Source organism: Camelus ferus, chromosome 30, assembly GCF_009834535.1.
Source record: "Camelus ferus isolate YT-003-E chromosome 30, BCGSAC_Cfer_1.0, whole genome shotgun sequence".
NCBI classification, from domain to species: Eukaryota; Metazoa; Chordata; class Mammalia; order Artiodactyla; family Camelidae; genus Camelus; species Camelus ferus.
In genome coordinates, this window is record NC_045725.1 from 22,396,667 (window position 1) to 22,411,994 (window position 15,328).

The following is a 15,328-nucleotide window of genomic DNA, read 5'->3' on the forward strand; positions in this document are numbered from 1 at the left end:
CACAGGTCTTGGAATTATTCTGAGCCCAGTTCAAATCCTTGTTCTTCCACCTCATAGCCGTAGGGCCTTGGCAAGTTTCTTAACTCCCTTAAACCTCATTTCTTCATCTGTAAAATGGAGATACTATTATCTACTTCATAGATTATTATGAGAATCCAATGAGATGATGTATCTAAATGTATCTATTTAAAGGACCTGGTTCACCACTTGGCTCATAGTGGAATGGGCTCAGTACATATGATATGAAAATGTTTTGATTTCAGCATAGAAAATAGTGATTTTATTCCTAAGTAAGTGCAGGATATGCTAAGATGCCTGTGGAAATTCAGACATAATTCACTGTCGGGGTTGAATGACTGTGTGGTAAAAGTGAACGGAAGACCATAGTTCAAAGAAACAGATGATTACCTGTGATGATGTAGATGTCAACAGGGTCTTCTAATTAATGCATCTGCTGATTGGTTTTCCTTGCTGTGGCTTGTTTTAACTTTTGGAATGTGTATTATTAGAAAAGGAATGCTATTTTTAAATGGTGCTTAACCTCATCAAAGCTGCCTGTAATGTTCTTATTTTGTGACTGCAATAAACATTTTATGGGATAAAATTTGTATTTAAGTCCTTTCAGGAGAGAACAAAGAAAATTTTCAAGCGAGCTTCTGATTTTTCTTAGTCTGAGGTCCTCAGAAGTTTAAAGCTTAATTTGCTTGATTCAAAAGCTGAAAGAATAAAAAGTCTTTTAAAAATGTCATGATAATTCTGTTGTCAGTATAAATGATCATTTGATCTTAGCTGGAGTCTTTATTTTGAGGCTTTCTTTAACCGACTCATGAAAATTATACATTTTAGAAGATAGTAGATACTTGTTGCATGAATGCCCGAATAGTATTCAAACACGTTTTTATTTTGTACTATGTTAGGTTTATTTTTGGAATGGAAGTAATTATGTCCTCTGTTTACATTTACTTGAAGTCTTTTGTGTTTTAAAAATATGCCATGTTTATTGCCAACATCTAAGGGGATGAAAAATAAGTAGCATGTTTCAGTTTGTTCTGGTCAGTTAATGGTGTGGAGAGCCCTTTCCGAAGAGGATTTCAGTCTCAGTTTTGTTTTATATGTGACTAGATTTTAAGCTCTGTGAAGTTTCAATTTAATGTATAAATTTATGTATCTGAACTTGAGTTTGTTGGTTTTAATCATAAATCATATAATGGTCAGTTCATCCATTAAATGACCAATTCATGTGCAAAAAAAAAAAGCAACTAATGGCTGTAGCCATTCTTCTGCATTTCTGTATTTCATGTCTCAAATGACTGAAGACAAAAGAGAAAAAGAAACTGGTTTAGCCTCTAATTAATTTTTAATATTTTGAAGACAGTGTTTTGAGTTGTGGGAACTCTGACTCCTGTCAGGATAGATGCCCATAAACGTGTAATTATACATTAAACTTGATTTAGAATACCTCTTCTTCACACTAAAAAAATATAAAAGTAACAAAATTGGAACTGTACCTAAAGCTGACATTCTCCTTACGTCGTACTTCGGGGTGAGCCTGAGTACGTAGTGCATGTTACCTGTAGTTTACAGGGTAAGGAATTTTACATTGACCATTTGACTTTTCAGTTTGCTTTTTCCTTGGGCTTAGAAGCACTTACCGTGGTATTTGACATGACCGATGTATACTTATTTTGAGGTTTAACCAAGCTTCTTTGTGCGTTAGAAAATAACTTCGTAGGACCAACCCTGTTTCCCCCTTTGGTTTGTCTAGAAGACTTGCACTGTCTGCCAGATGCTGCTTCCTAACCAGTGCAGCTACGCCTCCCACCAGAGAATCCATCAGCACAAATCTCCCTACACCTGCCCCGAGTGTGGGGCCATCTGCAGGTCGGTGCACTTCCAGACCCACGTCACCAAGAACTGTCTGCACTACACGCGGAGAGTTGGTTTTCGGTCAGTATATCGTGCGTTCACTTCCGTGTGAGTAAAGCTTGTTTGCGTAGAATTCTGGGCACAGTGTTTTGAGTGGTCCGTGCACATCCTTTTCAGGGTCATACGGTGATACCTCGATTAACAGATCCTCTGGGAACCTAGCTCGTTGGTAGTAGGGTTGATCAGTGTGGATCCTGTAATGCAGTATTGGCCCTCTGGTCCACCGCAAGTCAAGGGTAAATGGAGCCTGTTCTTCCAGGCGAGAGTGTGCATGTGGCGCGGTGTCGCCTTGACTGACTGTTGGAGCTGGTCCTTTCTGCACCCTTTCCAGCATATTTTTGCTGTGCTCTCTGCATTTTAACCCCTGCAAGAATTCCATGCATTTCTGTACCTCTGACTACTTCCTCTCCTCTAATCAAAACAGAAAGGGTGTGATGGTCCCTTACTTTTACTTTGTCATGTTGAAGCATTGGGTGTCTGACCTTTCCTGTCACTGCTCTTTGTGGAAGAGACTCCTGCCCCAGATCACCTTCCTTCGTCCTTTCTTCCCATTACCTGAGTCTCCGCTCCTCCCTCTTTGCACATGTTAACTGCGACCCCTTTCACTGTCCCCTGAGGCTCTCAGAGGTGTCTCTTACAACATCGGACAAATCTAATGTGAGTTTAGCTAGTACTGAGTGATGATGTATTTGAACTTTGTCTTCCACTTTGTGACCTTCTGAAATGCATTCCTGTGCCTTTTGCATTTTGACCCATTGAAGGTGCACCAAGGAAACATGTCATTGATACACAGTGCCTTTGTTAATAGAGGTATTACTGTATTGTGTGTCAATCTTAAACTTGAATGTCTGGTTGCCTGGTATCGTTAGTTAATGTTAGTGATTTTCTTTTTTAGTTGTAATACAGTTATGATATTTTATAAAAATGAAGTCCAGTTGGTATGATTAACAGTTTTCTTTCATTTCAGTTTAGGTTACAGCATTACCAGTTCCTTGATGTTTCTGTCCATTTTTCTAACACTAAGGCGTATGTTATATTTTTATGTCCAGACCTGTGATGCACACACATTTAATGGACTGGATTCTACCCTAGTAGAAAACCTTTGGTTTGGAAATTCAGAAACCAGAGTTTTTTGTGCCAGTTTTGCTGCTCCTCCCATGGGGCATGTGTTCTCTCTGCGGCGTGGCATCCGTCTGTGAAACCGGCCCAACGCTTGCCCCCATCTCCACGTATAATCCAGAAGTGTGCTCAGTGCTCAGGAAGAATGTTCCATATTGACGGTCCCCTTTTGAGTCCACAAAATTCATCCACAGTGATGCTCTGGTTCTTATCCCATAGTTTTGAAACTGTTATTACTGGAATCTTTGTTTTATGTAACAAGCAATTCTGCAGCATTGTACGAGTGCTATTCTTTTAACGGACGCTGAACTTTCTTCATTCAGTTGATTTGTCTGATACAATGGAAGTAAACTTTAAGTTGGAATGAATAAAGGAAGTAAGACTTCTATAATTCTAGCTACTCCTGGTATCTTTCCTAAGCTGAAACAGCTCTGCTGGCGGGCTGACAGTGACTAGCTCACTTGGAAAAGCCCATCCCTTGCTTTTCTTTTCCGTTTTCCCCTCGTTCACAGAGTTGCTTAAATTTGGCACTTTGACATTTTACTAAAATTTCTGTGTTCAGTATAGATTGTTACTTCTTGCACGCGAGAGTGATGAGAGCTGTAAAAACACCACGTTTGTATATTCTGAAGCCTAGTTTGTGTTCAGCTCTTCAGGTAATAGAGCAACGTTTGACCTAATTTTTTTTCCTGGTGTTTCAAATAATGGTCCAGTCTGATACCTGGCTGGGGTCCAGCAGCGCCTTGACCTTGTATGTGTTCCCCTCCTTTTTTGGCTTTCTAGTTTTCCCAATTTTTTGTTTTTGTTTTTAAGCCAGGAGAGCATCTCTAACACGGCCCTCATGCCGCCTTTGCCTCTCCTCGGTTCACCATGTCTTGTTCGCTCTCTCCTTGATCATGTTGCATCTCCCAAATACGGGGCAAGGGGGGGCGTCCCTGCTAGCTTCCGGTGATTTGGTCAAAGTCGAGTAATTCCCTGAAGTTTCCTGGATCTGTATCTAGAAAAGGGAATTACAGAATTGTATACAGTAAACAGTTTTTTTTTTTAATTAAAAAAAAATGAAGAGAAACTTGATTGTACCTGGAAAACAAAGGGCTTCAGCTGAATTAAATATTTATTAATAGAACTGGGTTTTTAGTAGTGTTAGGATGCTGTGTGAACCGTTCAAATTCTGCTTCTATTTGTCTGTCCTATTTACCTTCTGTTTTGGCCTCTGTTGCCCATGAACTTTTTCCTCCACTTGTAGGCAGGTATTTCACAACTTTCTCTTCAGTTCTTTCAAAATTTCCTGTTTTCTTTCCTCACATTAAGGAGGACCTTCCCTTGGCTTCCGTGGCGCTCTTTGGACCAAGCCTGAGCCACCACTCTCATCGGCTGCAGATTCTCTAACTTCCTGTTTGTTTTCTTCAGGATTGAATCTTCCTCTCACTCCAGGCGACTTCAGAGAATTAGCCTTTCCTCTGTTCTACTCTTGATGGGGAAAATATTTTGTTTATGATTCATGATTATTAACAGGTCCTTCTGTTAAAATAATAGTAACCCGTCTGTTTTTGCTTTATGTCATCTTCCTCTTTTAGAGGAATCATCAGCTTCTAGGGTTGAGAAGGACTGAAAAAATGACCTAGTCCAACTCTTCTCATTTTACAAATGAGAAACCAGCCCAGAGAAGATCATTAACCTGTCCGAGACAACCCAAGTTCAAGTTAACTCAAAATCGTTTCAGTGAGCTTGGGTGATTTTATTGCCTGAAATAATAGTTCCAGTAAATTGGACAGAGCAGCTTTCCGTATTTATTCTCCTGTTGTTTAGTGTTTTTAATGTGCATGCTGCTGAACGTTATGCCTTAAGTCATTTAAAATGCTCATTTTAAAGGCATCAACTATGATTTTTATAAAATACTGGCAAAGCTTAACATGGCACACTTTGTAGAACACACATAATTCAGAGCATGCCACTCTTTGTGACTTTGGAAGCAGCTCCCTGAATTTGGAGGGAGGTTCTAGGACAGAGGTACCTTAGGTTAACGTAGGTGTCACTGACTGCTGTCCCTGGAGGGCAGCCTGTCTGCAGTCTTCCTTCCCCAGATCGGCTCTCACATTCACGTCCAGGAACACAGTTGCCTGGTGTGTGAAAGGTCTACAGAGAGAGTTTTTAGGTGTGTACAAAGGACAGCTAGGTGATCAGATGGATGCACTATAGATGTTGCTGAGAGTCCTTGCATGAGAAGGGTGAGGTTGTGGAGAAGTGTTTCTAAGTTTTAAAGTTTGTTTCTGTAGGACTAGATTTGAGTGAGGAGTGAGCTGATCATCAGATTATTAGAAATTCAACAAGAGGTTAGCTGGAGAGGCAATTTATGTAGAGAGGTTGATTTTTTTCAGAAGTTCATAATTCATGTCATTTCTTAAAGAACAACTCTAAGTGTAACTATAATTTCCAGGAGACACACTAGGTGGTTGACGTTCTCTGTAAACCCCAGGTACGTTCACCGCCTGAGTGTGTGCAGGACGTGGGGGCCATGGCTGGGGAGCAAGTCTTTTTTTGTCCCTCTGTGCTTTCTGTTGATGGTGTGTAGGATTAGGGAGCAAGGGTTTCTTCCATTGGAAAAGCCATTTGGGTGTTGGGTTCCCCACAGCCAGGAGCCATGGGGTCTTGCTGTGCCCCCAGCCCTGACATGGCCCCACATTCCATTGGTGTCACCACGGTCTGGAGTCTGGACACCCTCCCTGTGACTTTAAAGATGCTTAAAAAATCATCCATTGGAGTTTTATTTTTCTTCTTCGTGGTCTTCCTTCTCAAATACATAAAAATAATTTGACCTGTTAGAAACAACCCACACACTTTCAAAAAGCCACAAAAAACCTAATAAAAGGGCTGCTTAAAATAACGTTCATTTTACACAGTTACGTGTGTTTAATGGTCTCGTGCTAACGACCGCGTGTGTATTTTCTGACAGATGTGTGCATTGCAACGTTGTGTACTCCGACGTGGCCGCGTTGAAGTCTCACATTCAAGGTTCTCACTGTGAAGTCTTCTACAAGTGTCCTATCTGTCCAATGGCGTTTAAGTCCGCCCCAAGTACACATTCCCACGCCTACACACAGCACCCCGGCATCAAGATCGGAGAGCCCAAGTAAGTCCTGCTGCCTTTTCACCTGGACTCCGCCACTTTATTAGTAATTCAGAGGCGGTGGTGGTTCTGCGGAATAAAATTTAAGATATGAAAATTTATGCCACTGTGCAGACTTTGATGCTATGAGAAGTAGAGCTTAGAGCTGCCTAAACCTGTCAGTACAGCCCAGGTGAAGTCTTTGTCCAAAAATATCACTTAACTATTAATGCTCTTGTCAATTTTTATTAAACAAGTGAATATTTATCAATTTTGTTCTTTTTCTTAAGATGATTTTAATAGATTCCTGGAAGACTAAAAACTTTCATCTTTGCGTTTTTCCATAGTTTCTTTCTTATAGGATACACTTTTCCCAGTAACACTTCTAAGATGAAGTCAACTTAAGACACTGGTTCCTGAATTTAACTTCCTAGCCGATATAAGTCCTTGATTAGTAAAAGTAAATTTCATTTTTGCCTTAATCTCTCTCGTAGTTTTGTCACACTTTGCCTGGTGATTTCGGGCTTAGAGTCCTTTATTATGTTTGTTTCAAGTGTAGCACTCTGTCCCGACTGAGTGTGGGTATTTGGATCTAGTGCTCTAGTTCTTCTTTCCCACCCCCCCCCCCCCCCCCGTTCCCCTCCCTTGCCCCCCCTCCCTTGCAGTTCCTTTTCAGGCACTTCCTCCCTCCTTCGTTACCATCCATTTATCCTGCCGCGCACTCAGTCTCGCAGATGAGATCAAGTCCAACTTTAGGTTTGGCTTTCAAAGTGTCTCCCCTGCCAGCCCCACACCCCGGGGCGTCCAGCCACACGGACCGTCTCACTGCCGCCACCTGGGCTGGGCCCGTGTGGACTCTGCCTTTGTCTGACTGTCCTCACTGTCTGGACTGCCTTCCCTCCTCCGCCTGCCGGTCGCCCTGTCCGTTTTCTCCTGCGTTGTAACTGGGGAGTCTGCTCTGCCTTCATGTTCTGTCACTATGTCTGTGAGGTTCATGACACTTTCATTTGGGCTTTTTTTTTTTTTTTTTAAAGCGTTAGCACCCCTTTTAATTTTTCAGTAGTTCCTATCCTGTAGGAAAGTTGGAAGAACCCCGTGGAGAATTCTTGCATCCCCTTCACCCAAATCCCCAGTTGTTGGCACTTTTGACATTTGCTTCATCCTTTTATTTTCTCTCTCTGTCTCTCTCCCTTTTTTTGTCTTGCTTTGTTTTATAGGTGACATGTTTTATTTCAAAGCGATTATACTGAAATTTTAAAAATCATTTTTCTTTGTCCTTAAAATTGAAATTTTTACCAGGATATGCTTCTCTCTCTGCTAATTTTCTTTGCTCTCTCTATCTCTCTTTCTCTCTCCTATTTAGGAATAGTGGGGCATCATGACATAAATATTTGAGTGTGTTCTGCCTCTCCTCCCAGAAAGGACACTCGTTTGTGTTACCACTGTCAAACCAGTGCTGATTACATTACCATCCACTCCATAGATCCCATTAAACTTTTTCCAGTTATTCAGACATTGTCTTTTTTTTCCTTTTTGGTACAAAATCTAGTCCAGGAGCACATTTTACATTTAATTATCCTGTCTCATCAGTGTGCTTCCATCTGGAACAGTTGCTCAGTCTTCGCCTCTCTCCTCCAGCAGAGAATCCTGGACTCATGCTGAGGGGGACCCTCCTTCCCGGTCCGCCACTACTCTCTGAGTTGGACCCAGGATACGTACCCTTGGCAGGGAGCTTCTCTAACCGCGTCAGGGACACTCGGTGCCCAGCTGTCCTCCTAGTGACATTAACCTGCACCATCTAGTCAGGTTGGTGGCTGCCAGGTTTCTGCACCGTGAAGTCACCGTTTCCCACTTGATATTTCCTAGTAGTTTGTGGAGCCAGTTCCAGCATCACCCCAACAACCTGTTCCTCAGATTCCTCAAAAAAATGCCTAAGTAAACAGATTATTTCCTGTTGTATACTTTCTGTGCTGTTTAGTAGAAGACAACAAAGTGAAACAAACGAAACTGGAAGGGAATGCGGCGTGAATGAAACAAGCTGTGCCATTTTTCATGAAATCGTTATTTCTGAAAATGTAAGACTAGAATCCTGAGAAAATTCTTCGCCCAGCCAGTAAATCTTCATTCTTTTCTTGAGGGTATTTTTTTTTTCTTATTGCTATGTGCTGATTCCAGAAAAATCAGGAAATATAAACAAGCAAAAGAGTAAAAAGAATAGGTGTATTACCATCCGGCAGAGATGATGACGGTTACATGCCCTCGGTTTCTTTTCTGTGCCCTCCTGGAAGTTGTGGTCATACCATACCACACATACTGCCTTGTGACCTGGTTTTTTAATTTGCATGACGATCATTCCATATTGTTGGTATATCCCACATCGTACTGTGTCCACATCATAATTTTTAAAAACGTGAACACTGTTGCTCTTATTTAACTACTTACTTTACTGGATGTTTGGGCTATTTCCAGTTCTAACAGTGAGGAAATGCGTATCTTTGCCACACCCGGTCGAGTTAACGATGACACGTCTGCAGTGCAACACCTTTGGGCCGAGTGATGAAGTCCTGTAAAACTTTGATCTTAAGAAACACCTCCTTCCTCGGTCAAGGGTGCTTGTGCTCTGGGCCGGGGTGACTGCCGTGTCAAGACCTTGTGAAAACATGGGTCACTCACGCCAATTAAAGGTCTAAGTCTCACGTGGAAAAAGAGAAAAAAGTTAAATTGGTAATTTTTTGACAGAAAAATACAAAGCGAGGTCTGAAGGTTATGTGAAAAGTGCTCTCTCAAGAAGACTCCGCGAGGAAGGACAAGTGCTTTCAAGAGGAAAGGCGTTCCCTTTCTTAGCTTTGCCGTGGGAATATCAGACGAGACCTCAGCTTTTCCTCTCCCAGCTGACCGGCACCTGCAGTGTTTCTCTGCTGTTTTCCTGAGCTGCCCTGTCTGATGTTTTGTGCCTGTGCTCATGGTCCTTCGGAGGAGACACAGGTGTCTTCTAGAGCCTCCCTTAAGTACCAGGGCGACCTTACTCAGACCCGCTGAGTCTGCAGGAGGTGGAGGTTCGGAGCAGGCAGTCCAGGTCTTTTCATTCCCGCAGCCGGCGGGCGGGGGGAGGGTGCCGATGGACGGAAGGAGCTGTGTCCGGAAGGCTCAGAGCTGCTGAATCAACTTAAAGAGGCTGCTCTTTGTAACATACTAGGTTCGGATATGGTTTGCAGTGGACAGTTTTAAACCGTTTAGGGCACCATAGACATTCAAGTGTTGCAGCAACATTTGATTTGTGGATTTTCTTTTATGCTCCTTTATTTTCATGTGTAATTGCTTCCTGGCGTGGGACTTTCAGTGTTAAGAACAGGTACAGAAATGTCGACATCTTCAAGTGTGAAATTGCCGCTAACTCTGAAAGAAAACTTGAAACAAGTAACAGTGTATTTAGACATCGAGTGGGCTGACTTAGTTCATCAATCAGATCCTCTTTTTCAAGTTAGGGTCCCACCATCAAGCTGTGTTCCTTGTCTGATCTTTAAAAGTAGCTCCAAAAAAACAAGAGTACTTTCGTTCTGTGTTAAACTAACTCACAAAGGAAGACCTTGTCAAAATGTGTGTCAGCTGTAGATCTGCGAGTGATAAAATGACTTCTTAGCAAATGTGGTCCAGTGCCTCTGCACCCAAAATGTTAAGGTTGAGCTGCACTAGGGTGGTGCCAAGTTCCTTTGAAATCTGTTTTGCTCTTTTTATCCTATTTGTTTTCTTGCTATGCTTCTGCCTCCTGAGTTCTCGGATGTGAAGCAGTAGTTCCTTCGGGTTGAGAGATGAGGGCTGACTGACATTTCCCTGCACCTCTTCTGTTTTAGAATAATATATAAGTGTTCCATGTGTGACACCGTATTCACCCTGCAAACCCTGCTGTATCGCCACTTTGACCAACACATCGAAAACCAGAAGGTGTCTGTTTTCAAGTGTCCAGACTGTTCTCTTTTATATGCACAGAAGCAGCTCATGATGGACCACATCAAGGTGAGTGCACATCTCTTATGTCCTTTACCTGAATTGCAGATCCATCCATCCAGTCATAAATCAAGGCTGAGCTGCAGATTGTGAGAAAGCACGTGCGCTGTGGAGGGAAGGGATGGATGCTGGTGTTCGGTAATGAGTAATCTGCAACATGCTGTCATCATGCGCTCACTTGACTGAGCCCTGATCTGAAAGATCAATGCTAAGTAACAAATGCATGCCCTGAAGGAATAGTAAAGTTTTAGGGTTTTTTTCTGTATGTGAAAGTGACTATGAAACTTACTTTTTTGAGAACTGTGTGTTACACAGTATTTAGAAATAGACAGGGACTCTGATAATGTATGTTAATTCTTACAAATATTAGTGTGCTTAGAAAAATGAAGATTTTTCCCTTGGAATTACTTAGGCAGTTTACATTATAATTGATGCCCCTGGATCTTTTAGTTTTTTTTTTTTTTTTTTCCCTCTATCAAGGTTGCATGTAAAATGACAATGAAATGTCCTGGATACAGCACAGTATCTGGCACCTATTGGGTGTTCAGTTAATGAAATGAATAAATGTCCAATTTGAACCATCCACTCTCCAACCCCCCAAAGGGGAACCCAAATCTCTTTATAGCCTTTTAAGCTCTCTAAGGACAGAGCTTAGTCCTAGCCTCTTAACTGTCCATTGTGAGAGGTTAAGCAGTTTTATTCCTGTGCCATTAAAAGATAATATCCATCAGCTCTCAGAGATTAAAGTGTTGTCTTTTTAAAAAGAGAAACAACAGACCCAATATTATCATAAGCTCAATCTCTTTCTCAGTGTTTTTTTTTCCAGTATATATATGATTTCTATATAAGAAAAGGTCAGTTTAAAGAGCAAATCAGTTCTCTAAATTCTTCTGATCTCATGTTAGTCAAGTGAATGGACTATATTAATCCTTGAAATTCCCTGTGTCCAATGTGTGTGAGCTCAGGAAGCGTAACCAGCCGTCTCCTGCAAAGGACTTAGAACTTCTGCAGAGAGGCGTTTCTCTTCTCATGAGAAGCCAGGGGAAAGTAGTGAAGGTGTGGTATCACTAGGGTGAACAAAGTGCATGGGAGAAATGTTTCCTCATTCTCACTCTCAGTACAGTAAAATCTTAAGATATTTTAAAGGTTTTTACTAAAATTACAAAATTATCTTGCTAGTGACTATTCATTTAATGAACGATCAGGAAAAACTGAAAACTGCTAATAAAAACATACAGACATTGGAATTAGACGCAACTATTTTAATGTACTATAAATGGGGTGGGGGGAAGTGCAGGGGAAAGAAAAGTTGCTTCTTAAGAGGCTTTTAAGATAGTTGCTTTCTGGAACTCACCTTTGCATTTGGAAGTGGCGTCATCGGGGTTTGTGGTTAGGGTCTTCCCTGTGTTAATAGTGAATCTGGAGGAATACAAGGTTCCAAGAACTAGCGACTGAAGAGGAGTGGTAAAATCCCGTGGCCACAGGGAGGAAAGAATTGTTTTTGTTCATCCAAAACTTTGCAAGTCTACGCGGTACAAGCACAATAGGAATGCTCACTTGTGTTCTTATTTCAAGTATGTTCTATACATTTAAAAATACTATCCTGCTTTTATGTGTTGGGGATGGATCCGATAGTGTTAGAGGTAACCTGTTTTGTTTTGTTTTTTTACATTTTAAGATATGTTCTAGCTTGTGAATTTATTTACATTGTCTGATGCCTGTGCTGTTCAGTTTTTTCATGAGGAAGAAATTAAGAGAAAGGAGACCGGGAACAGTGTTTCTCCACATACAGATTTATTTAGAGGTAGATTTTTATTTGCCTGATTCAATCCAATTTTTATCATTTCTTTGTTCTACAAAAATACAGATGTATTCTCTGTGTAGGACCCCTGTGCTCCATGTTGGCATCTCCATTAAAGTCAACTTTCAAGAGGGTAGGTATAGGTCAGTGGTGGAGCGCATGTTTAGCATGGATGAGGTCCTGGGTTCAATCCCCAGTACCTCTATTAAAAAAATAAATAAATAAAAATAAATAAACTTAATATCCTCCCCCAAAAAAAAAACAAAAAAAATTAGGGAATAAAAAGTAAACTTTCAAGTCACAAACATTCAAGTTACTGTTACAGGAGCTCAGGAAACATCAATTCAAAAGAATTGTTGTTTCTTATATTAAAAAAAGACATCCGTCCTTAATAAATGATCTTATTTTTACTTATAATGTAAAAACAACATGAGTAAATTGGACATTCTCATTTTTGCACACATTCTGTTGCCACAGCAGAATTTTTTTTACTGTTTTTCTGGAGTTTCCGTAGCATGATCAGTTACCTTAGAATACTTCAATGCTTTGCCCTCTCTTCAGCTTTGTAGTTAGTGAAAATGCCTTTGCCTGGAAACATACGAAAAGTTTATCAGAAGACTTTGGGGTTTGTTTTCTTTGGGTTTTAAATGGCTAAAAATGTAAAAACTTGGCCTTAGTTTTGAAAAAGACCATTTAAACACAGGCCTCTGCCCTGCGTGGTGGGAAAAGAAGCTGACGCAGGTGACACAGGTGATGACTGTCTAAGGAGCCTCAGGTGAAGCTGAGGCACGTTAGACAGCCATCTCGGGCCTTTTTTTACAGACAAGTTTAATGATTGTCTGGGGAGACTGTAACCTCTGCTCATGAGGAAATTACAGAAACCCCTCTTCTCCCCCTGGGGTGAGACAGTCTTGAAGAAGGTTGGCTAATTCTTGGTACTATTCAGAGAAGCGCCTGCCTTGAGAACATGTGACGGTGACTTTGCTGAAGGAGCAGTTTCTTCCCGAACACGTGGGAGGGCAGGAGCCCAGAGGTCTCTGCAGGGTGGGCTCTGTGACCTGGGAACTAGCCGTGCTAGCGCGAGGGAGGAAGCACGAGTGTGTCCTGTTGTGTCTTTCTGGAGATTCGAGAACTCGGAGCCACTGATAAGAAGCACAGGCCCTCTCCAAGGATAAATTGTACCTTGAGGCACAGACTTGCTTGCTCTCTTGTTTTGGACTCCCTGCTCCCAGAACACAAACAAAAACAGCAAAGCGGCTCGTCTGCAGGATCAGACTGCACTGGTTTTACCCAGTACAGTTTGCAAATCTGTGCGCTGACGTTGAGACCATTGAGGTTACTATGTTTATGATAATAAACAGTTTCAAAAGGCTTTTTGAGCAACTACTTTGTATAGTTCACAGGTCTGGTTGCCGTCAGTAAGAAGGGACGGATTGGGGTAGGGTGTGGGGAGATTAAAATTACCCCAAATTCCCCCAGCAAAAAACCTAAACTGTTAGAAGTGTTCCAGGAATGTGAAGGGCGCTCAAGGAAGGGAGAAGTGTTTGCTGTTAACTCGATTTCAGGTGTTGGTTAAAGTCCGCGAGCAAAGGGCCTTGAGCTCTTCCCAGTAGGTTCGCCCATTCAGACCTTTCCAGGCAGATGTGAAAATATAATTATTCTTACCCGGAAATGGTCTGTTTTCTCCTTGATATACTAAGAAATATTTCTGAATGTATAGAAAATTGTATCGAAACATCTACAGTGTGGTCAGATCGTCCCCGTGTGCACTCTTTCAGTGGTGTGACTTGTGAAAGGTATTTCTTTTCTTTTCATAACACAGTCTATGCATGGAACACTGAAAAGCATTGAAGGGCCTCCAAACTTGGGTATAAACTTGCCTTTGAGCATTAAGCCTACAACTCAAAATTCAGCAAATCAAAACAAAGAAGACGCCAGATCCATGAATGGGAAAGAGAAATTGGAAAAGAAATCCCCGTCACCTGTGAAGAAGTCGGTGGAGCCCAAGAAAGTGGCCAGTCCTGGGTGGACGTGTTGGGAGTGTGACCGCCTGTTCACGCAGAGAGACGTCTACATTTCGCACGTGAGGAAGGAGCACGGGAAGGTAAGCGAGGCCTCCCCTGTTAGTGTTGGGAAGAGCCTCCGAGACCTGTGTGCTTGCCTAGCTCTGCCGGTGATTAGTAGGGCAGCCTCAGAAATCACTCATTCTCTGAGCCTTAGTTTCTTTATCTATAAAATGGGCTTTTCCAAGTCCTTCCGATCATGTTCTGTGAGGAACCAAGAACCATGGTAAACTAAAGTGAAAAACACTTGAATTGACCTCTTAGCTGGATGTCAAATAAAGAAAGGAGAGAAAGAAAGTGGGTGTTTTGGAAACCATTCGAACCATTAGTAACATTTGTGTGACTTTTGTGATTCTTCCCTGAGTTTGGAGTCAAAGAGGGACCTCATCCTCAAACTACCCAGGGGAAGCTCTATATAACTCAAAATCACCGAAAAACCTCTGAATGTGTTTTTTTCTTTTTAAAGTAGTAAGTATACACCTCTATCTGATAAGGATTTTTTTTTTAATGCCCACTATTAGACTTAATAAAACTGGCAGGATTACTTTTTAGTGTTATCCTGGCCATCTCACAGTTGGTTTGTTCCAGTTTGGATCCAAAGAGAGTCTGCTTTACATTTGGTTGTCATGTGACTTAAACTCCTCTTATTCTCTAGCAGCCCTCGTTTTATTTTATTTTTTAATGTGCTATTAATTTGTGGGGAAAATTGGGTTTCATGTCCTGTAGATTGTCCCCTGCATCTCTGGATTTGGGTAATTGCTTCCTTTTGACATTATTTAATTTGTTTCTCCTCATCCCATAATTCCTAGAAATTGGATTAGATTCAGGTTGAATTTTTCAGATGGGAATACGTCATAGGTGCTGTATTTTTGTTTCACATCCCAAGGTGCCTAATACCAGCTTGTCCCACTTTTAGTGACACTAAGATCAGCTGGCGGATTCAGATACATTATACTTTCAAAGGAACCATCTTACTGCTTTAATTTAAGCCAGTAAATCATATAGTTATTCTTGGAGAACGTGTAAAAAGTGCATGGGAGTTGGTTTCTAATTAGTCTAGACTAGATACTTGAAAACTTTGTTTCTATATTATTTACAAATTAATTAAAAGCACTACTTTGTAATCTCATTTATGCTGTGTATTTGAGGTACTCATGGAGCTAGCATGTTTGACCTGTCATCTGAATAGTGTAAACTTGACTTTGAGCACTGATCACAGTGCTCACAAATGGCAAAAGTTGTTTTTATTATATGTGGTCTGACTATACTTCAGTATCTCCTCATATAAAAATTAGTTGCTTATAGAAT

General features: G+C 41.3%; 1 protein-coding gene across 7 annotated transcripts in view; it reads left to right on the plus strand.

Annotated features, from left to right (window-relative positions):
* The window catches only part of ZNF532 (zinc finger protein 532), an 84,146-nt gene that overhangs the window by 52,858 nt on the left and 15,960 nt on the right, over nt 1-15,328 (plus strand). For all 7 annotated transcript variants that reach the window (XM_032470437.1, XM_032470439.1, XM_032470441.1 and 4 more), the window contains 4 exons: nt 1,766-1,947; nt 5,999-6,175; nt 10,003-10,165; nt 13,780-14,061. In XM_032470437.1, the coding sequence (XP_032326328.1) occupies nt 1,766-1,947; nt 5,999-6,175; nt 10,003-10,165; nt 13,780-14,061 (804 nt within the window). The remainder of the gene's footprint in view (nt 1-1,765; nt 1,948-5,998; nt 6,176-10,002; nt 10,166-13,779; nt 14,062-15,328) is intronic.